The sequence below is a fragment of the Pseudopodoces humilis genome, chromosome 3 (genome assembly GCF_049639895.1).
Source record: "Pseudopodoces humilis isolate 2021_Gansu_Grassland_sample_001 chromosome 3, ASM4963989v1, whole genome shotgun sequence".
Taxonomy (NCBI): Eukaryota; Metazoa; Chordata; class Aves; order Passeriformes; family Paridae; genus Pseudopodoces; species Pseudopodoces humilis.
Genome location: NC_142202.1, coordinates 9,023,335 through 9,046,685, shown reverse-complemented (window position 1 = coordinate 9,046,685; position 23,351 = coordinate 9,023,335). Strand labels below are relative to the sequence as shown.

At 46.9% G+C, this 23,351-nt stretch overlaps 1 protein-coding gene and 1 pseudogene across 1 annotated transcript in view; one reads left to right on the top strand and one right to left on the bottom strand.

Moving 5' to 3' along the window:
• Window positions 1-12,763, bottom strand: part of SPRED2 (sprouty related EVH1 domain containing 2) — a 58,259-nt gene extending 45,496 nt beyond the window's left edge. Inside the window, exon 1 of the mRNA XM_014254706.2 lies at window positions 12,650-12,763. Coding sequence (XP_014110181.1) covers window positions 12,650-12,696 — 47 coding nt within the window. The 5' untranslated portion in view covers window positions 12,697-12,763. The remainder of the gene's footprint in view (window positions 1-12,649) is intronic.
• LOC148184570 (uncharacterized) lies at window positions 12,421-20,247 on the top strand (annotated as a pseudogene).
• The last annotated feature ends 3,104 nt before the right edge of the window (window positions 20,248-23,351 follow it).

Below are 23,351 nucleotides of genomic sequence, written 5' to 3'. Positions count from 1 at the left end.
AAAAAAAAAACAAACTTCAACAAGCTTTCCTGCGCTTTCTGTACTCGCTGCACAGGATCTTGAGGAGAAGTTTAGGCGCCAGACAGTTTTGTCCTAACCCAACACCAGCTCTGTAAAACACAGCACGGTTTCCCTTCGCTGTTTGCTTTGCACCGTGGACTTGCACGCCTCACGTCCCTGCTCTCCAACCACCGCCATCCGTCATGCTTCAGCTGCTTCTCCCTGGCTATTTACCTAGGGCTGGGTACGGCCAGGAATTCCTTCATGTAACAAAATGTACAAACGTGCTTTTATGTGGGGCATTTCGATGCTGCAGAGCGCTCTCAAGGAGTTTCCCCTTTCTGTCCTGAGGAGCTGGCTTTACTCTGAAGTTCGGGGAGCAGCAGAAGTTTCTTGCTGACAAAAGTCACATGCGGAAGTAAAGGAAAGGGGCTCAACATTTACTCCATCTACCTAAGGAAACAAGAGCTTAAAAGAGTGCAGAATCCACGACATAAGATATGATTAGGTTTAACAGGTAAGGAAATTGCCAGGTGCTCAGGTAAGGAATGCACCCCTCAACAATAAACCAAGGAAGACTCACCATCTAACACTGGAAGACACCATCTGCAGACACAAAGAAAGTTCACTTCTACTGGTCTAAGAAAAATAGTCACCACCTCCTTGTGCCCTCTCTAGCAAAGGGTGACCCAAGTGGCCCAAATTCACATTGTGGCAGTTAATAAAACCATGAGCTGAAATTAATCAGTACAAAAAAATTGGTATGTTTTTTCTGCTGACCCATCACCAATTAAGGTAAATTTCTCTGCCATTCCATTCTAGCCGCTCCTCCCCACTGCTCTCATTACACACAGACATGTTTACTTCAATATCCACTGTAAAATAAATCTAGTTCTAACCACACTCAGAAGTAACATCAGTAGCTACCTACCAAGCATTTTCTAATACATGCTAAGATTTGAAGAGTCACTTTCATACAAAGATGAGAGAGGATGTGAAGGATCCACCTTTGATGCTCAGTTCTCAACTGAAGGAGAGTCAGTGTTGACCATTTCAAGAGACAACCTCTTCCAAATGCAGGCATGTTCTGTGCAACCAGCAGCAGCAGCTTTTAGCTAGCTCCCTGGAGCCCATTATTGAGTTCTTTACAGCATTATTTACAATAAATAGCTTATTGTGTCTAACTGTTCCATAGACAACTGGTCAGAGGCAACAGACACAGATGCCTCCTGCAAAGTAGTTGGGTTTTCCAAGCCTGGCTTACAGGGCAGGGGTTTCTTCACTGGACAAAGGCAGCACGTGGCTGTTTAAAACACCCACACCGTGAGCAGGTATAGCCAGGGCTCACTACTTGTGACCCTACGTGAATGACGATCTGAAGAATGCCTAACCAGGGATGCTGATTTTCAGTCCCACCTCTACCATTGGTACCCCAAGCACACAAATCTCAGTAATTTTTTCCTTAAGATATGTAGAAGCAAGCACTACATTCAGTTGACTATTTTCAGGAGGGTACCAGACTCACATAGAACCACAAAACCTGGTAAATGGTCTTGTGAGAAATTATTCCTCCAATTCCTGCAGCAGAGAGCAAGCAAAAGAGGGAACAGTCTAATAACATTTAATTGCTTTTTTTTTCTTTATATGAAATTTGCACAAAAAGTATGCCTTTTAAAATCTCATCACTTAAGTGGATGGAAAAAAGGATGTATTTTCTCCTCTGTATCACCTTACCCCAAATCAACATAGAAACCTTAGTTATATTCAGAATCCAAAGAGAAAGGATTAGCAAAATCACTGTGATTTTATTGCTTCAATCACTGCAGAACGTGGAGTGCATTTGGCCAACAGAGCCAAACCCAAAGCAGCGAAGTGCTCTCCTGCTCACTGCTATTCCCCTTTGGTTTTGTTTAAGTCAGCACTGAGAAAGCAAATTAAGCTTCCAACTCTCAACTCCTATAATGGCACAAGATATGCAGCACTGACTTCAGAAGTTTATGTATTTTCTCTCTAAAACATGAATGGGAAAGTGTACACAAACATCCTTCTTTCCCCATCCCTTCCTTGCCATAAGAAAGGCTGTTTATTTTTTTATTTGACATTATGAAAGGTTGGGGAAGCTATTCCACCAATACTCTGATAAAGGTAGCCCATGTTTCCTTAAGGATATAAGAAAGGGAAGGAGGAAAAAAAAAACCCAAACAACCCACCAAAACACCCCCACCAGTAACAAAGCTGCTAAATATATTAGTTAATGACTTTTGGATTGAACAGCAAATTTTATCAACTAATTAACCCAGTCTACAGCTCACCCAGAGCTTTCCTGAATTAGAAAATACAAAGTACACAGATGTAGAAGCAGTAAGCAGGATTTCACAGCCAAACCAAGATGAAACTGCAGCAGATGGGGGCTTTTTGTGTTTCAATTTATGGATCTTCAGGACCACCATTTCTAAAATAGTCCATGTGGCTACTAACTCTAGGGAACAATCGTTTTTGCTGATAATGGGGATTTGGAATGAAGAGGGGACTTTTCTGCACGCACTAGAAACTTATTTCAGGACTCTTGTCTGAAGGCACACATGCAGAACCAAACCAAATGAATGGTTGGTGGCAGACTATGTTAAGCTGTAATTTTTTTCATTCATAGGCTGTGATTTTAAAGGGCTCCTCAACTGCTCACTGGGGGAGGATCAGCACAGCTGAAGTCACTGGCACACCAACTGCTACCTCCACACCCAGAAACTGGGAGACCCTGGCTAGATCCTGGCTTCTGGGCACACAGTTATTCCTTGGACACTAAAAATTATTTTAAAAGCCTGGGAGAGAAGCAAGATTTTTAATGTGCAACTACAGGAGAGAAGTTGGGTAAAACATCACTGTAAGGCAAGCACATTTTAACATCATTAAGCCCAGCATCATGCAAGATGGCCACAGCAATCCCAGGACCAACAAACTCTTTTGGAGTTCAATCCAAGGCATCAAAATAAGGCTATTTCTGTCTCCCCTTTATCTGCTGTCTGCTAAGCATTTCTATGCATGCCACATTCCTATAATCACAACTTTTGATGTAGGGGAAGATCATCTTCCCCCATGGACACATCAAGTCAAGGAGATAAAAATCCCTCACCTTCCTCCTGACTGTCCATCCACACAACTCTGTGTTTGTAGGGATACTGACCAAAAATGGTCACTTATCCAGGCAGACTGACCTGGGAAGGCTTAGGACTTTTGGGTAGGGAGACACAGACTTTAATAACTGACAAAAACAAAAAGAAACACAATAAATAGCTAAAAAAAATTTTGATATTTATCATATAACTTGTTTTAGAAACTACTGTAAAAAGTCACATCACTGACCTGATAAGATCTTCCAAATCAGTGGAGTTTATGTATACATAGGCACAAGGGGAAAAGGTTTATTTGGACTTTAAGGTTCTTCCTGTAGGATGCGGTGTTTATAAAGGGTATTTCTAGAACTTCCTGACTCCATTTGTGAGATCGTGCTCCCTGTGTTCCTCCAGTTCCCTCTCCACACCAGCCTGCCCCTCTCCTATCAATACCCCTCTAATTTTTTCATTTTATTTATTGTTTTTAACCAATCTAGTTAACTCTGCATGTCACTTCCTTCAAATAACAAGCAGAAGCTCATCTCCAGCACTGCTTAGTAATTTTCCAGCCATTCAATACACTCATGATATATTACTGTAACAAAATGCTGAATACTTGCACAGAAAAAGAAGGAAATTTTTTCCCTTAAGCAGCTCTAATGGCTTAATTGTACTGCAGCCTTTTATTCTTGCTTTTAAACACAGAAAACAAGCTCTGCACTCTTTTTGTCCTAGTTCAACTAAACATCAAGTGCCTTTTTAAAAATACAAGGTCATTTAAGCAATGCAAGTATGAGAATTACTATTTTATAGAACTCTATACCATTTCCTAACCCTTTTTATCTTTACAGCCACCAAACTGCATACACACAGTAAAAAGTAAAGCAATGACAGGCTGCAACCAGCTTAACACCTCCCATGCCAAGTTTCAAGACTGAATTACATTGGCAGCATTATAAATCTCTGAAGTTTCTGCTGTAATTTCAGCAGTACTTAAAATAAAAAAAAACCACCACTGAAGTATCAGTGGCTTTTTCCGTAATTTATAAACACACCCACTTGAAATACATGGAGCATAACAAGCTCCTAAAATAAAGAGATTTACACTGAGGTCTAACAGATGTGTCTGTACCCCAGCCCTCCACTGCCACCAAGGCAAGCAGGGCTTCTAATACAACTTCAAAAATGCACATAAAAACTTTAAAAATAAATCAGCACCTTCATTTTAGGCAATGTGATCATGTAAGGTGGCTGCATTGCTGAAATTGTGGAGAAAATTGGAAAAGGCAGGTCCAGGTCTGGTCTCCACCTTCAGCAACATCCCCTCTCTCCCATGCAGCTCTTTCACAGACAACCTGCCCAGCAGAGGAGGGTGAATTTCTCACCTTGTTAACATCATCAAGACCCACTGCATGGGGCATCTAAGGCAAAATTAGGCATTCATCACTCCACTGAACCACTGGAATTCTGACCTCAAACCCTCACCCACACAGTACAGACGCATGATGGAGAGGCGCAAAGATCCAAGCCTCACAGTAATCACACAAAAATAAATGAAACTAAAGTAAGTAATTGAACAAAAACTAAGCTACTCATCTATAAACCTCCAAGCATGCATTAAATTAACCTAGGTAATACTTTCAAACCTCTACATTATTTTTAAGAATGTGACAGTTTGTAAATAATTGCAACTCCAGAGCCAGATCCACACAGCAGCAGCCGACAGCACTCGCCGGTTCTGCCGATGCCTTCCAGCAGCCCTTTTATGGCATCCCTTGGATCACAAAAGAAATACCTCTCCAGTATTAGAACCTGGATACTTTTCCCCTTCACAGCCCTCAAGGTTTTACAGAGATGGATGTGGTGATGAGCCCAGAATGCTGATTGCTCTACCAAGGCATGATCCCAGCTATTCACCCGCCCCTCGCCTCCTTCTGTCCCAACTTGAGGCAAAGCACATGCTTCCCTCTGTGCTGCAACTTGAAGCATTAGTTACCTCCTCTCAGCTCCGGGGCATACCTTTCCACTTGTAAAACCAGGTAAACAGCCAGCATGCCTTCCAAGCACTTGGAAGCTCAAGGTGGGAGTGTTTGGACATGTCAGCAAAGAAATGCAGCGAGTGGAGGTAAGCTGAGCTCTCTGCTTTTAGTGAGGGGGGTGATCATGATGGGTATCTTTCTTTTTGGGCAGCATTCCCCTCGGAACAGGGACCTGCTGAAGATGCTATGGGTTAGGAGTCATTACAGCTGCAGAAAAGGAAGTACTGCCAATATTTAAAGGAAGAAAACTAGAAAGGAGACCCTTCTTTAACCCCATGTATGTCCCCCAGAAAAATGCTTTCCACCACCAGTATGGGAATAAATAAATAAGAAAAAATGGTCTAGAGACTCAAACAAAAAAGGTAAACTACACAGGTGTGCTTTAGCTCAGATACTAATTGCTGCTAGTGGCATCAACTAATCCTAAACATGAACTTAATTCCTATTAAACCACATCATTTAAGAAATGGCTTTTTTAGCAGGTGAGGGGAGGACCAGCAAGGAGCTGGTAGGCGAACTGTGGTGCTGCAACAGGCTCCAGTGTTTAGGGAAGAAGCTTTGTGATTTCCCACAGTGTTTTGAAACTCTGACTGCTGTACAAATGCCTTCAGCGTATTTCAAGTATTGCAATGGAAACGAATCTTGCTCTCAACTCAGCAAGCGATGTTCTACATTTTAATGCACAGGAGGGAAGCGGCCACTTCTAGCTAACAAGAAAAGTAATGGGACTATCCAAACAGGATGTATGTATAATGCAGTTAGAAAAACCAACAACCTAAGTGTTTCCAGACCTCCTCGGGACTTGAGTGCATGTGCAGAACGTGCTCCTGTCCTTGCACGGCAGCACAGGTCCCTACAAGCCGGGAGATGTGTTTCCCATACACAGGATCAAAAGACGCTATCAGGTTTTACAACACATCTCCCAGCGCCATCAGTGCCAGTCTGGCAAAGAGCAGCAGCAGAGGTGGAACAGTGACCAACTCAACCTTCCTATTAAAAAAGAGGGGGAAGTGGTTAGTCTTAACAAGACACAAACACTTCTGTTCCTAGGGAAAGATGTACACAGGTAATGAGTCCTAATGTTACTTCTGAAAGCCCATTAATCCTTTGAGTAGTTCACTGAAGACACTAATTCTGGCTTGCATTTTTCCTTGTTTCTGTAGACAAAAAGCTCTAGCTAGCAAGGAATAAGCTTCATCACCATCTCAGTCTTCAGGTCATGGAATGCTTTTCTCCTTGCCAGACACTGCTGTCAAAGTCCAAGCACTTTGGGCAACCCTGCAATCCCACTTTTGAAAACACCACAGATGGGGAAATCAACTTCTGTTCTTAGAAAGTCCCGTAAGCCCTCCTCCCCAAGCTTGCCAGTAAGAAGTTTCCTTCCTAGCTGGAATAGCCATCAGCAGTACTCAGATGATAGACTCAAGATCTCTCTGATTACACGTAGGAGTTGAGAACAAAGTGGAGGGAGAACACAACATATCCCCAAAACATAGTACTTGAAGTGCAAGTTGCAAACAAAGGAAGTCAAAGAATGAAGTTGTTCAAGGACTGTAAGAACAAGCAGACTAGAGACAAAAACAGTAATCTGGGTTAAAACTCACTTTAGACCTACTGCAACAGGTAGAACCTGCTGGCTGTTGGCAGAAAGGTCTCCATCAGCCTTGAAAGCAGGTTTTGTAATAGTGCTTTTTATAAAAAACACCTTATTTTAAGGTGAAGCATCTACTTCTGCTGCATGGGGTAGACAGTCTTTTACTCCACTGGCTACATTGGGTGCATGTTATAGGGATCACCTTCTCCTGATGTGAGGGGAAAATACTGCCATGAGGCATGAGTTGTAGAAGTCCTGCTTCCAGACAGGTGTGACACATGAAGGAATAGAAATAAAATAGGCAAGAAGCAAAATAACACCCTTGAGAGTGCAGAGAAAGGGAAATGGAGAAAGGGAAATGAGATGGAGTGAAGACATCTTCCTGGATTTGGAGATGATGTCCACCTGCCCACACAACACTTGTCTGACATCAAGCTGGAGCAGAAAAAAAGAGGTTGGGAGCATTTGTGGGTACCAAGACTGATGGCAATACGCCTCCCAGAACCGCTGTGCTGGTGAGCAGAAGTACAGTAATAGTACATTGCTTTTCCATTCTTGCTGCATCAGCAGGGCTTGCCCCTCATCCCAGCTCCATCCTGCAGCCCCATGGCATCCACTCATCCAGCAGTGGGGGCCAGCAGATGGTTTTCCTTGCCTTGCAAGGAACCAAATCCTGAGAAATCACATGGGCAAACCCAGCCTTTGCTCCCAAGAGCTGATGCAAAACCCAAGGTAAGGGTCAGACACAGAGAGAAGGTGGCCAGCACAGCCCAGCTGCATTTCTCTGCAGCTTGAGAGGGTCAGGTTTACAGCACTGAGCAAGCACCAGAAAAATAAATGATTAAAGGAAATTTGACAAGGAAAGGGGGTGGACGTGGGTAGAGAAATGGGAAGGAAGGAAAACTCAGAAGATCTTGGCAGAAAACCAATAGGTAAGAAAATAAACCAAAAAAAAAAAAAAAAGAAAAAAGAAAAAAGAGAAATCATTAGAAATCATCAGCTGAGTTTACCCATGGCAAAAGTGGAAAGAAATGGCTAGTGCAAGAAAGATGCTGAGAGATGCTGCTCTGCTCTGCTTGCTGCCAGGCTTGGAGCAGACCTCTCTTTCCAGTGCTGGAATTTATGTGACAACAGCTTCTTGCTTGCTTTTGGTAGTCTACAGAAATGGGGACCTGCTGCAGTTCCTATCTCCTGTCAATCAACTCCACAGTCTATCTGTGCCTTTTTTAGTCAACTGACCTTTTCCATTTTACTTCTTTTTTAAATTCTACACTGCTTTAGAAGCCTAAGTTCTCCAAAAATCAAATGCTCCACTTAGCAAACAGGGCATATATCAAAAACAGTCTCCAGAGCTGTACTTTTAGTTTCACTGATCTCTGTGCCCTCTCCACCCTTGCACAGCTCTTTCAAGAAAGATCACCTCGTGCTGTTAAAAAGGGGAAAAAAAAGGAAAACAAAAAAAAGCCACATTTTTCAATGGATTTGTTGTAGGGAGCAGTTCCTATGTCCATTATGCGGAGGGAAGGAAATTGAATTTATCGATTCCTCAAGCATGTAAGAAAGAAAAAGGAGGGATTGAAACCAATAGTTAAGCTGTGTCTCATTCCTGAGCTCCTATTTTCCAGCCTGGTCCAGAAGAAGGAGTACAACTACCATCATCTCCCTGCAATTTGGTGGCCGACAGGAAACAATTTTGTGGTTTAAATCCGGCTAACAGCAAACCAAGCCCATGTTAAGAGTGAGCCTTGCCACACAACGCACTTTTGTTTGCAGCCTCAGGATTTAATTAAACAGGTAGATAAAACCTACCTTTTAACCCACGCTCCAGGGTGTGCCTCAGTGAGATAAAAAACAGGCTGCAAAAACAGGTCAAAGATGATTCCACTGCTGGTGCAGCATCTGTGCCGCACTCAAACACCGTCCCACCACACTCTGCGAGGAGGGGAGCTGTACCAAAAACCCCACTTTCTGGCCCAAAGGCAGGTTGGCTTGGTTTCTCTTTTTCAGTGCTGCATCTGGGTTATCTATGGGCTGCATGGGCCCATAACATGGTCTAACGTGCTGAGAAATTTAAAATGCAGCTCCCTTCTGCTTGTGGCAACCCTCTTCCCATATGTTTCCCTTCCAGCTGTCTGACCAAACACCCTCTCCATACATCTTCCACCTACAACTTCTTTTCAAGGCATTTCCAAAACAAGCAGAAAGAGTAGAAAGGGTAAATCCCTCCTTTCTTTCTCCCTCTTCTTCATCTGACAGATCTATTATTCCCTTATAAACAACAACTTCTCCCAGAGACCAAACAAAGCAGCTACTTACATGTCATATTTTAAACAGGCATGTTTTCAGGCCAAGAAATAAACAGTTATATTTTGGCAATCCTTCATTTCCTGTCCTATTTGTGAACGATAATGTCATAACACACAGTGTGTCCTATGCCTTCCTCCCTGGCTGAAACTTGCAGCAAAATTTTTTAGCTGAATGAGCTGCCTTTGATACGTACAGAAAAATCATAAGAATGGGGGAAAAATGTAGTGAAAATGAGGGGGGGGAATAATTTTTTTCAGCACAAAGGGCAAACTGCAATACTGATGGACTCAGTATTCAGAGGAAACTTCGCTGGTGTCTGCTCAGAGGTGGAAGGAAGTGAGATTTTGGGAAGAGCAAAAGAACCAGCAAGTTAAGTCTAATTTTCTTTCCTTAGTCTGGAAAAATACATCGGTGTGATCTCACACCACATTTTGCTGTCCCGGACACCACCACAGCGACTATACACATATGTCACTTAACCCAGCTGGTTAAAAACCTCCGGGGGACCAGTCCCACTTGCAAACATTTGGCAGGAGCGCTCCCAGCTCGCTGGAATAAATCAGGCGTGCGCTGGAGCGGCAGGGACACTCCGGGACACAGCCCGAGCAGGGCATCGCGGCTCCATCCCAAGCAGCTAAAGGCTGAGGACCAACACTTCCTCGTTCTTTGACCTTTTCCATTTAATTACTTCCTGTGACTTTCTTGGAACTGTGCATTGGAACGAGCAGGCGGCAGCCTCTGGGCAGAACCGAACAGCTTCAAGGGTTCAGCTCCATCCTCCTCCTCTTCACAGGCGGAAAAGCCACGGGCAGCCCATCCAGGATGGTTTCGGAGAGGCTCGCCCATCTTCTGGGTGCAGCGCTGCCTGAAATCCCCGCACGGCTCAGGTCCAGCGCCGCAGCTTCGAGGCTGATTTATTACCTGGCATCCCCGTTCTGCCCCCATCCTGCGACGTGCGAGGCAGCACGGGCTGGGCGAGGGGCAAGGAGGGAAGCAGAAATAAAGGCAGAGATGCAGAGAGAGGCGCTCGCTTGGCAATGACAAACTGACCTCTAAGTATCGATCCGAAATGGTGCAGTTCTGAAGGGACCGATGAGTTTCCAGCATCGTAAGCCCTGTTTTGTCTCCCTCCTCGGTTTTATAAATTTACCTCAAGACTCAAAGTCTAATTGAGCCGTTCTTAAGAAACTACCAAAAAAAAAAAAAAAAAAGGAAGAAAAAGGGCGAAAAACCCTTGTTATTTACTTGAAGAGGGTTATTTTAAAAGGCATCCTGACAGTGGTCCTTTTTTTTTTGTAATCTGGCTGTTAACATTTGCTCACAGTGCACTCAGTGAAACAAGAATAGCTATGCAAATTAAAGCCAGATATCTAGGGCAAATAGCGCGCTATACTACCATTGTTCTGACAGCTTGAGAAAACTTATCAGGAGAGCCTGTCCTTATTTCTTTTAACACCATATATATTGGAGAAAAAAAAAAATCAAATCACTTCACCCACCACTGAAATGAAAAAACAACCCATGAGTCACCGACTTCAGCAACGCTATCAATCAATGCAAGGCTGGAAGCGAGGAGCTTACAGAGGAAACCATGGCTTACCTAAAACACCTCTCCGTGCCCTACAAAGCCAAGGCCTGCACTCAACTCTGACAAGCCCAACACGGCCTCCAGGAGAGCCACTTGGGATGTGCACTGAGGTAAGGACCACGAGGCATCACTGACCCTGAAAGTCAACACACCCAGACCCCAACAAAAAAGCTTTCAGTGGCCCGGGAATGGGTTGGGTATCAGCTCCCTGTGGTCACCAGCACTCCCCACCTCCAAGAGACCAAAGCACAACGCTGCTGGCTTGACAGGTGACCCCAGGAGAAGTGGCATGACCCAAGAGCTTCCACACACATGAAAACCATTAGCTGAAGCCTCTGTCATTATGGCAGTGCAGCAGCACGTGGAAGAAGAATTCACTCCAAAACAAACTGCAGCCTACAGTTAGGGAAAAAAAAAATCCCCAGCTAACCATCAGAGCCAAGTGCTTGGTGTTTTATACCAACACACTCACCTCTGCACCGAGCCCTGCAGGAAAACACCTTTGGAGCAGTACCTTGCCTCAAGATGAAGGCCGGTGAGCGCCAGATTTTTGTCCACTGAATTGGGTTAGGTTTAGCCCCGTGTTCTCAAACTCAGAGACAAGGACCCACTTATCTTCGTCTTCTTCAATTTACAAAGTTAAAAAAAACAAACCAAACCAAACCAAGTGAAGAACCAGGTTTTCACTGGAAATGAGTTGGTCACGTTTTTCCAGCCTGTTATGTCATGGCAATCTGCACGCAACTACTTCTTTTTTGGTTTGGTTTTTTTTTTGGGTTGTTTTGTTTTTTGGATTTTTTGCAAGAACCTTACCAACTTCAAAATAACCACAATTTTAGAAGCTACATATAAACACGTATTTACAGTCTCTTCATTAAGAGCTGCCAAAATAACAATTCCTCTCAACACACACGTTGGGGGCAGAAGCCATTTCCTTCGCCACTCACATTTCTCCAGTATATCGCCCTAAAGTAAGTTTACCACGGTGAAGCTCCAAGCGTGACACACGCCACCAATTAGGATTTTTTCGGACCTCAAAACCGAGCGAAAAAGTTGCACAATTTCGACGCTGCTTTATAAGCCCTGCAAGGAGTCGTTTTAAAGCACGGTACATCCTATGGCGCTTGGCACCAGCCCAGTCCTGCACGCCAGTGAGTCATTCCTCTTGACTGTCAAAACCCCGAAGGAGATAGCCAGGAACAGCCCTTGGGCCAGCACGGCGTGAAAGAGCCCTTCCTGCCATTCCGCCGCAGTAGCTTCAGGTTTTATTTTTGGGGAAGAAAGCATTAAAAAAGGGGAAAAGGGCACCGTCGGGCATTTTGAAAGCCGCGGCGCGGCCTCCCGGGGGGTTTATTAGCGGGGAGGCGGCGGGAGGGCTGCGGAGCGGGGGTGGGCGGCGGGGGGTGACGGTGAATGGGGAGGCCGCCGGTGAACCGGGTTTATGAATGCGGCGTCATGTGACGGCGGCGGCGGCCGCCCTCCTATTCACAAAACGGCGGCGGCCGGGGCGGGGATCCGCGACGTCGTGTGTCCCCCCTCCCCGGCTCCGCTTCCCGACCCTCCCCAGGCCCGGGGCTGCGGGGCGGGGGCGCGCACCGCTTCCCCCTCCCTTCCCCGCCGCTTCCGCCTCCGAGCGCCCCCGCCGGGCGCCCCGAGCCCCTCGGCCGGGGCGGGGAGCGGCGGCGGCGCGGGGCTGCACCCCCTCCCTGCGGTGCCCCGAGGCCCCGCACCCCGGCGGGGCCGCGCCGCCCTCCCGGGGGTTTTTATGAATGAAAGGGCCGTATGCAAATGAGCGCGGCCCGGGGGGAGCGCGAAATGGCGGATGCGCGGGCGGGCGGCGCGCACACGAACGCGCGTGTCCGCGTCCCTCCGTCCGCCCGCGGCCGGTCCGTCTGTCCCTCCGCGCCACGGGGTTCGGGGCTGAGCGAGCCGCACCGGTTCCCGCCGGGGCAACAAAGAGCGCCCCCCGTTCCGTGCCCCCCACCCGCCCGCCGCCCCCGGCCCCGCTCACTCGTCAGGGTAGGCTTCCTCGGTCATCTTCTCCCCGTCTAGGCTCATCCCTCGCCGCGGGCGGCCGGGCTGCGCCTCCGCATCTTCCCGAGCTTCACATGGCGAGGGAGGCCGCGCCGCGGCGGGCCGGGGCTGGCGGCCGCGCCGGGCCCGACGGCGCGGGAGCGGGGGCGGCGGCGGGGGGGAGAGGGGGGGGCCTACGCCCGCGCTGGCCGCGGGGGGGCGGCGGCCGGGGGCGGAGGAGGAGAGGCGGCGGTCAGCGCGCCGCGGGGGCGCGGCGGGGCGCGGCGGCGGCGGCGGCGGCGCGGGGTCCGGGCCCGGGGGAGCGGCGCAGCGCCCGGGGGCAGGCGGCGGCGCCGGGCCAGCCCCATGGCCGCGATCACGCCATGGCGGGGCGCCGCGGGGGGCGGCGGAGCGGGCAGGGAGGGAGGGAGCGGGGAGCCCCGGCAGGAAGCGGCGGCGCTGCCGCGGCCGCCGGGAGCGGGCAGGGCAGCGCCGGACCCGGGCGGGAGGAGGGAAGGGAGGAGGGAGGGAGCCGCAGCGGCGGCGGCGGGGAAGGAGGAGACGCGGCCGGCAGTGGCGCCGCCCCGGCCCGGCCCCCCGAGCCCCCGCGGCGCAGCGCAGCGCCCGGGGTGCGGTCCCGCCGCGTTCGCCTCCGCCCGCTGGCGCCGCCCCCCGCGCCGCAGCCCCCGCGCCCCGCCCGCCGCTGCTCTCGGCCCGGCCGGGGCGGCGGGGCCCGCCCGGCTGCGGCTTGTGCCGTACGGCCCGGCCCGACCCGGCCCGGCTCGCCGGGTTCAGCCTCACCCGGCCCCGCTTAGCCCTGCGCAGCCGGAGCCAGCGGGACCTGGCTCAGCCCTGCCAGGCCGCGCTCAAAAATCACAGAATCGATTAGGTTGGAAAAGACCTCTGGGAACATCGGGTCCAGCCCACGACCGAACACCACGGTGTCAGACCGTGGCACTGAGTGCCACGTCCAGTCTTCCCTTAAACACCTCCAGGGGCAGTGACGTGGTGTCACCTACCTGGGCAGCCCATTCCAATGTGTAATGACCCATTCTGTGAAGGAATTCCACCTAATGCCCAGCCTTAACTTCTCCTGGTGCAGCGTCAGAGCGTGTGTCCTCTTGTCCTGTCACTGGTTGACTTGGAGAAGAGACCAACCCCAAGCCTAGCCACAAGCTCCTTTCAGGTAGTTGTAGAGAGTGATAAGGTCACCCCTGAGCCGCTTTTTCTCAGGCCAAACAACCGCAGCTCCCCCAGTCACTCCTCATGAAACTTGTGCTCCAGACCCTTCAGCAACTTTGTTGCCCTTCTGTGGACACCTTGGCTCACCTCAACCTGACTTTTCCCAGCCTGGCTGGGTTCAGCCCAGCCTGGCTCAGCTTGGTTTGGTTCAGCCCAGGGCAGCCTGGCTCGGTGCAGCTCCTCATCCTGGCTGATGAGACCCATAGGAAGTGTTTCCATAAAGTGATGCCGTGTGCCAGGGAGCGGCTGGCAGCTGGTCAGTGGAAGAAGCCCAGAGAGCCAATGTTGTCCCCGTAGCAGCATGTCCCGAGATTCAGGTGCTGTTTTCTCACCACCCTTGTGATCTTCCCACCCCACCTCGCCCTCTACAAGAGCTCAAATCCCCCCCTTAGAGCCACATTCAGAATTGCTGTGGGGTGCATGCTAACATGCTGGTAACATCGTATGGCTTTTCTCGTGGGTCAGTTCAAATGTTTTTTACTGCACTGAACAGTGCCATGACTGTAAACACTCTACCAAGTTGTGTCGTGTTCATAGCTACACCATGACATCTGCCCTCAGGACTTGCTTGGTCCACAGAGGAGAACTAACAGGAGCTGACTATTGAAAAGATAGTTTGGCCCATGAAGTTGAGTAACTAGTCATGAGTTTTGGTTTTGCTTCCTCCATTGGGTTCTCTGTGATCAGTTAATCCTGGGAGAAGAAATCTGTCTGTACCACCAGATCACATCACCTTTCACTCCAGCTTTTGCAGGCCCCTCCACTGCAGCATCCCTTTCCCGCTGCAGGTAGGGAGATGTGCCATCTCTGCTCTCACTGCCTTGGGATATTCAGTCTCGATATGGCTGCAGCTCCTAAGGGAGTCACATACTGATTTGACTTTCAAGTCTAGTCTGTGGGATTTAGTCTTGAAGGGGCCTTCAGATTTTGGTGTGGAAATTGTATTTCTGCTCTGCTGGGTTTCAGTTTCTAAGTGCTGTAAATTTTCTTTTCAGGAGCAGAAGTGGCAACTCGGAGAGAAATTTGTGGACTGCTAGTATTGAGATGGAGGCAAGAGGTGATGAAAGCTTTGAGGTCTTCTCCTCAGCGAGAAGCAGCATGTCCTTCGGAGGTGGTACCAGAATCTGCAGCTTTGTGGCACAATACTATAGTAAAGCTCCTGTCACTGCTAGAGGTTTGGCCCTAACACCAGATAATGTGTGAGAGTGCAAGCCTGCTGCCCTCCCTTTGGCAGACTGTGGGTGCTCTTTTGGGTGGCAATGCTGCCTATCCCCCCATTCCCTTCCCAGCCATTCCTTTACAAAGCACAGTTTGTCACCCCCTCGGCTGTGCTAATGCATCCCCCGCTGAGGAGTGACACTGCTGGATCTGCTAAATGGTCCCAGCTAATAATACCCCCCAATACCTCTTTCTTTTGGAAAGTTATTCAAGGATCCAGCTTGCAGAATGGCATGGTAAACATCTTGGCAAAGCTGAGCTGGCAGCAAAAGGAAGTGTCAGGGCAGGAGTAAGCGGTTGGGGGCAAGGAAATGGCAGGAACGTCTTCAGCTGCTGTACAATAAAAGACCAGATGTAATGATTTGACACATTTCCACCCATCCTATGTCTATTTTTCCCCCCAAAGGATGCTGAGATTACACAGACCCCTAACATCCTCACAATCTTTCATGCCAAAAATTTCTGTGATTAGCAGGAACATTGATGTGCCTGAAGTGGGGAGCGTGGCATTTAGCAGTTGGTTACACCAGAAGCAGAATATGGGGAGAGTTACAGCTGCGTGAAAAACCCAGGGCACAATCATGTAATTAAAAGGCCATTATAATGGTTATACCTCTGAGGAGGACTGGGTATTAATCACTGCCTGATTAATACTTGAGAGCTTGTCTGTGTGATCTGGATGTATTTTTATGTGCTTATGTTGTGTGTGCACATATTTACCCTGATGGTGAGAAGCAAACGTGTCTGAGGCTTGGAAGCTGAAATTTTACTTGATCTAGCTTCTTGAGTCATTTCCTGTGGATTTGCAAGATCTCTGATCTCTGCTTCCACTGTCCTGCCAATTTGCAAGCTGCTAAGCGATTTAGTCTCTTAATGATTTCTCTCACTCACTGCAAAAACCTCTTAGTATTACTTTCACCCAAGTATTGAATTTTATTTTTCTAATATTCAGGTTACCGTGCCGGCTCTTGTAAGTAGCGTTTTTGAGCTGACTGAGTTTTCTGAATGAAAAGGCTCTCTCTCAGAGGTGTGATTTCTGTTTGTGTGTTATATTGTTTGTATACAGAGCTCCTGCTCAGACACAGAATAGCGCTTCCCTGTGATGCGATTGTTAAGGTACCTAGAATTAATTAGTCTTTGGTGGCAGAGCTTCAAGGCAGCACCTCCTGCATACTAACAATTTGCCTGCTATGACTGTCCTGTGTTTTAAATTCAAAAGAAACATTTATTTGGCAGAGTAATACTTTAGTTCTTGCAGAGAACCTTGCTTCTGCTTGGATTGGAATAAACTTCCCTGAGTGCTGTTACACCTTTAGCTAGCGCTTATTTAGGGTGAGAACCACTGGAATTTGAAGTGTCAGAGTTTAGGATGGCATTTACTGCAGGCTTGCAATGTAGCCTTCTGCCTTCACTTGCTCTCACTTGTAAAACCTTTCAGCCTTTGAGCTGAAATCTTTCACACTGTTGATTTAGGAACCTAAATATGAATGTTGGTACCCTGTTGACTGCTGAAGTCAATGATTTTTCCACTGACTCACTTGGTGACTTTGAATGAGTGAGGACTGGAAGTCAGCAGTCCTGAATCATGCCATCCTCCAGACAATTACCCCCCACCCCAATAATTATTTCAAGCAGCAATCATATTTTAAAAGCAATGATTACATCTGTGCTTTTCCCCATCATAATTGCTCAGAATTTAAGAGCTACAGAAACAATCTGCCACATTTAGGTAGGGTAGAGTCTTTTCAGGGCCGACACTTTTTGGGAGGTCACAGAGTTTGGAAATACAGAGGCTTTTTGAAAATACAGAGGGATTTTAGCATATGGTTTGGAGAATTGTCAGGATGCTTTTGGGCACCTGCCAGGGGAAGAGGATGTGGAGAGCTCCTTGCAGTCTTCCCAGGATGTCCTTTTGGAGGCTGCTAAGACCAGAGCAGGCAAGCAGAAAGGACCCTTGCTGCCAGATGAGCTGACTATCCCACTTCTCCTTTTTTTTGTTTTTTTGTGAACCTGCATTTTACTAGGACAGAAAGTGGCAGCATTAAGGTGATTTCTGTGCTGTTGCCTTTTAGAAAGCTGTATGGCTTTTCAGGACACCGTGGAATCAACTTGGGCAACAGCAACGAATGTGCTGATGGCTGGGAAGGCATTGACCAGTGCACACAGCCAGGCATGAGTCATGCCTATGGGACAAATCTGGTGTCATTCGTAGCTATGTTCCTCAAACCTCGTGCTCTCCTTCATCCTCTCCCAAAATAAAAGCAAAGTTTATTGAAATAGGGGAAGATGGTGAGGAAAAGCAGTATTTTCGAAACCTTTGCTTTCCTACTGGGCACTCTGTTGCCCTCTAAATATTCAGCAGTAAGTGATTTATAGCCCCCCTGACATGGTGGTTTGGTGTTTCCTTTGTGTGCATAACTTCCTTTTGATATAAAGGGATGATAACAAACCTAAATCGTAGTCTCACAAGCACATGACACATTGTCTTTGTGGTGCAGATAGCAGGAAAATGCTCTAATCTTGAGTTCAACACTTCAGCCTTCCCACCCCCAAATTCCACCCTGGTGAGAGGGTGGCATTAGCAGGTTTAGTGAGGCAGCAGTGTTGGTGGGGGTGATTCCTTCACACATAGTGGTGCAGGATGATGGTTTTGGGAGTGCCACTAGAGTCAAGTCCCTGGCATGGACTCAAGAAGAGATGGGTGCACCGCTGCTTCTTGAACTTTTTTGCATACCTTTTTGTGCTGAATGCTTGGAAAGAAAAACTGCGACGAAACCTTCACTTACTGCTGCCAGTTCTGCAGCAGTGCTTTGCTCCTGTGCATTCCTGACTCAGCATGCCCCAGCCCATCAAACTGAAAAATAAGTGTGCAGGAACTTTGCAAGTGTCACTGCAACCTCAGGATTAGTCCTAAAGCCAGGCTACTTCTGGAATGAGGGAAGGGCTGCTCTTCTCTTGAGATGCCTTTCCACCCTTGAGAGGTTTCTGCATTTTTGATACAGCTGTTTCCAGGGCCTCATGGGAACTGAATAAACAGATGCCAAATAATCTGGTTTTACTTCAGGGAGCACAAAAGTGATGGCTCTTGGAAAAACACTGGACTTGTGCACACCTTTTCCTCCCCTCCTTGACGGTTATTTGAATTAGGTTTGAACCTTTAAATGCATTTCAGAAAGCTGCCTTCTGATAGCCAAACTTCACTTGGGTGTTCCTCCCTTTCTCTCACAGCTATTGTGAGACCATCCCCTCTGAACACCACATCCCCTTTATTGCAAAGCTCTTTGATCAGCCTCAGCAGGTGACATGATGAACAGTTGAGTGACTACTTTGGCAAAACCAGTTTTTGTGGCTTGACCTCCTTTTTGCATCCGGTGTCTTGCTGTGAGTGCAGGGTCCTATTCAGTGTCTGAGTGGTTATAATTGCAGGTTTACCCAGTCTAGACCTGTCTGTGGGAGAAACCCCTGCACAGGTATCAATCAGGAAAGGCTTCTGGAGTTAAATTAAGCATTTGAAATATGGATATGCTGACATGGCTGGGTCAGATGTTTGATGGTGTATGGTACACAGAGGAAATGAGTTGTATGTAGCCTGCCTGGATCCTCATTTACACAGCCCTTGGCTTCAGGGCTGCTCAGTGACACTGACCCACTCAGTCCTTTGCAGATGCGTGGCCATATTTAATTTCAAAGGGTGCCAGTCCACCCTCTTCTCCAGGCAGATATTTTCCCTTGTGTCAACATCCTCATAACAACTCCAGCTAGGCAAATATAGCACATGGCTTATGAGTGTCCTGGAAGGACTCAGAGGTGGAGAGTTAGAGCTAAAGAAGGCTCATGGTTAACCCCATGCACCACGGAATAGCTTTGGGATAAATCGCAGGACATGATGAAGAAGCTGGGAGGGGAGTTTAATGGTCCTAAAGAGAACACCTCTTTAGACAGCCACCCTCCAAGATGTTCCCAAGGATTCCCATGGAAAATAATCCTGTGCTCCTTTTATGTTCTGGTAATCACACACATATTATGCTTCCCTGCCCAGTTCTAAGGAGAAAAGTAATTAGTCACTGCACACAAAAACCTTTGGGGACTGCACATATACTCCAGTATGGATGCCAGCTCCATCTAGAAGGGATTGAGGGCTCACAGCTCTGCTCTGTGTGTGGTTGTTAACAGAAGCTGCTATTTGCAGGTACTGGATGCAAGGTCTTCCAGGTGCCCACTGCCAGCTGCATCCCCAGCAGTGTTTTCTGCCAGGCTTAACAAAGCCCAGAAATGCAAGCCCAGGTTATGAGAGCTTCACACCAACAAGACTAAAAGCACAAGCTTGATCCTGCTCACAGAACTCCCTTGTTTAAGACAGTAGACTCTCCAGTCTCTTAGAGGAATCAGAAAAGGGCTGGTTATTGCTGGATGCCTGTTCTGGCCTTAAAAGCTGAAAGTAAAAACAATCCAAGATATGGGGCGTGCTGAAGTGGCAGCTGAAGGGCTTTTTTTGTCCCTTCTGCAGTTAATGCCATCGTGCTAAAATTGCAAGCGGGTAGGAGTGGGGGTTAATTTAAGGTTTAGTGTGACCAAAAAGAATTATTTAGAAAACAGCAAATGGACAACATTCTGAAAAATAAGCTTCACTTCCCTAACCAGGAGTACCTGACTTAAGTTGAAGAGACTATGAAGGAAACCTCCATATCCATGGCAGGTAAACATTTGCCTTTGATTCTCTTTTTCTCTTCAAGTCTAGAAACCCCAGCATTTACACTTAAATGGATGTGCTGTAAGCTATGTTTAGGAAGAGAATTTAATCCCCTCCTGCATGTACTTTTACACATGATAATTATTTGACTGCAGCTTTACAAAGTATGGCTGGAGGGATGGTTTGAAAGGGAGGAGTTACATGGCACTGATGATAACTGCCTGATTCAGCCCCACTGAAGGCAGTGGAAGCAGGATCAGATGATCCAGAAGAGATATTTTATTTTAAACAGCCATTATGGACCTTCAGTGACTTATGGTAAATCCCTGCCTCCTGGTTTCACACAGTGGAGAGCACACACGTATGCTGGAACCATGCATGACTTCATGGTCATGTGTTCAGTGTGGACACGAATCTCTGCATTTTGTCACCATTTAAAAAAAAACCCAAACAACTAAAAGAGAGCTAGAGAGCTTATGAAGATGACATTTTGGTGAATGATGGTATTTTTTTAATACTATCAGTTTTGTCTTCATCAAACATATCACAGAGTTTGGGCTCTTCCTTTATTTTTTGCATTCTGCTTCTTCTTTCCCACCTGATCTGTTCCTTCTATACAATGGGAGTTGTAGTCCAACACTCACAGAGGAGTAAAATAACTGCTCTATAACCACATGATCTGGATGCAATACCTTGCACATAACTGCTTCTCCTAGTGCCAAAGACATGGCCACACTACCAGTATTTAATTTGTTGCTGCACAAAATACTCTGGAAAGCTGTGACATTGAAACACTTCCTTTAAATTGGTTCCTGCTCAGCTCTAAAGAGATTTGGGTCTTCTCTTTGATGGTTTTCAGTCTAAGAAAGTAACAAACGTGAAATTTCTCCCACAAGACTTGATCAAAGTCTTGTGAAATGGCAGTCTAAATTTTGGCCTCTCTCTGGCTTGCAAGCAAAGCAGGACAAGTCTTTGTTTTCTTGAAAGAAACAGGGATGGCTGTTTTCTTTAAAATCCTGAGAAGGCAGAAAGCAGAGATGATTTCTACTTTCCTGTGGCAAGGTCAATTCTCTCCCCCCTGCAGATGGAGGTACCCTGCTAACAGTATGAGCAAGGCACCTTTTGAGAAAGGTCACCAGAGCCTGTTTCCCTGTGCTTTCTCAGGAGTGCAAGCAGTGGTAAGGACTTTGTGCCACTACCATTTAGCTATCACCAAAATCACAGCCAGGGCTTTCTTTGATCATAATGTCTCCTATTGCAGGAAGCTGTGGAAGCTCTGCAGTAACTTTGCTGCACACAACTACCCCAAAAGGGGCTTTTAACAATGGCACTTCGTTACACAGTATTTTCTTCTATTGATTTTTCAAGTATTGGGGTGGAGATAATCACTGAGAAACATAAGATCCTGAAAAAAAATTAATAATAAGTTATATATTGGGACTTTTGATTTAGTTAGGGTATCAGTATAATCATGTCTGATCTTATATGCTAATTTTTGTCCTTCTCAGTCATTTGTAGGGGTGGAGGAGTCTGTTGGTCTTCCATTACAACAGAAGGAATTACAGCCCAAGGAGATACCTGGTGCCAGGAAGAGGACTCGAACTCAGGAGCATTTGGGAGTCATTTAAGACAGGAAGAAAACATCCACTTGAGTTTAGTTCTCTTTGCTTGACTGTGTGTGTCTTGTTGCTTGGCTGTGTGTGATGTATAAATCACCTGAGACCCTCCATTCCTCTGTAATTTACTGTTGGAAAGGACAGAAATAAATTCTAACATATTTCTGAGACATACCAGAATTACTCCAAACTTAGAAGAATTTTGGAGCAAAGTTAAATGCTTCAAGCCTAAATAGCACACTGCAAATTCTCTTCTTATAGTTTATATCATCATGGATTAAAATGAAATGCTGCTGTGAAGGTGCCCCATCAAACAGAACATGGTTGTAGTTGTTTGCCTTGTGTGGCCTGAGTAAAAGTGCTCCAGTGTGCATTTCTGCCCTAGGAAAATCCTTTATGCCCTGATTTCCAAGTTCAAAAATAACTCTCTAGAGATGAAACACGTTTTTCACCCTTTAAAGTAGTGTTTTCACCTACAAATACTTGCTGCCTAAACAGGAGCCCTTTCCTTTGCACTTGTGCCAACATGCAGCTTGGATAAAGAACTAAACTTAGATGCATAGTTATAATGCTTCCACTGACTTTTTTGGTTTTGTTTTTTAATAATGACTGTAAGACATGTGCCGTCTCTCTTCTGAATTTTAATCTTTCTAATGAAGGTGTGTTTGAAGAAGGCACACCCTTCAGAAGATGTTTTGTGGTATCGCCTTTGTGCCTTTAGTATTGAGGACCAGCTGCCTTTTCAATTTTAAATGCACTTTTCAGGGTCTTACATCACAGAGGCCTAAATTAAAACACACTTACCATAAAGGGGTGCAGCACATGCATTCATCCTGGAAATTGCACTGCGACATGAAAGATATCCAAACACTACGTGTAATTTTGAAGATGAGCAAGCCTTGGCCTTTCAGATGTCCCACGTGAGGGAAGCGCACCCACGTCCCACAAAATTGTAAGCTTCTGAATCATGGAAGTCGGATCTTAAAGCCTCTAATTCCCACTGAATTAGCGATGTTTGGCGATGTGTGTGACTGTGAAAATGAAGCCCAGTGCTGGATCAGGGGTGGCCGACTGCCTGGTGGATGTGAGCCTGTGCAGGAGCCCCTGTGGTCCAACACCCAACGTGACCCAGGGAGATGCAGAATTCAGGCATGGGCAGCTTTCACTTTCTGCCTCTCAGCTCCTCCTCTGCATGGTATTCAGGCTCAGGGATCAGAATCTGGTGGCTCCCCATGGCATGAAAATTTTGCTTAGTAGTTTGCAGGCTGAGAAGGGCTGGCCATGCCTTGCATAAAGAATTATTTGATTAGCTCTAGATGTCTTTCTCCTAATTAAAGTCATTGGAGAATTTTTTTTCCTCTCTGGTATGGTGATATACATCAGGAGTAAGACCACTGCACATTTATTTTGGATGTATATTCCATGGTGAGACCAGCAGCTGGCCTTTAACTTCGCTCCCTGCAGCCATGCAAGGCTTGCCACAGGCACCCCTGCAGAATCAGAGACCTCCTTTCGGGGTTCACGGGATTAATGCCAAATTCTTTCTCCACATCCATGGCTCCCAGGAACCAAACAGTAATTTCAGAGAGCTATCAGCTTTATTAGCCTGAGGGTAATCAGAGGTACCCCCCCAAACTTCAGCCTGAGTGAGTCTTCCCTTCCTGCCCCTATTCTATGTCAGTTTCACTTGCAGCTGTTCAGAGAAAAGATTTTTTTCACAATCTCTTTCAAGTATGGGATATTGGCAATCCCTCTCCTGAAGTGCTGTGGTTGGAGAGTATCCTGGGCTAACCTGGGAAGCACAAGGCTCTCCCATGTCTAGACCTTGCAGTAGATGTTATTCAGCCTCCTGTGGGATTACTGGGCTCAACACAAATGTCCTAGCCAAGCTCACAAGGAAGAGGAAATATGGGAATATATGCCACCAGAATACA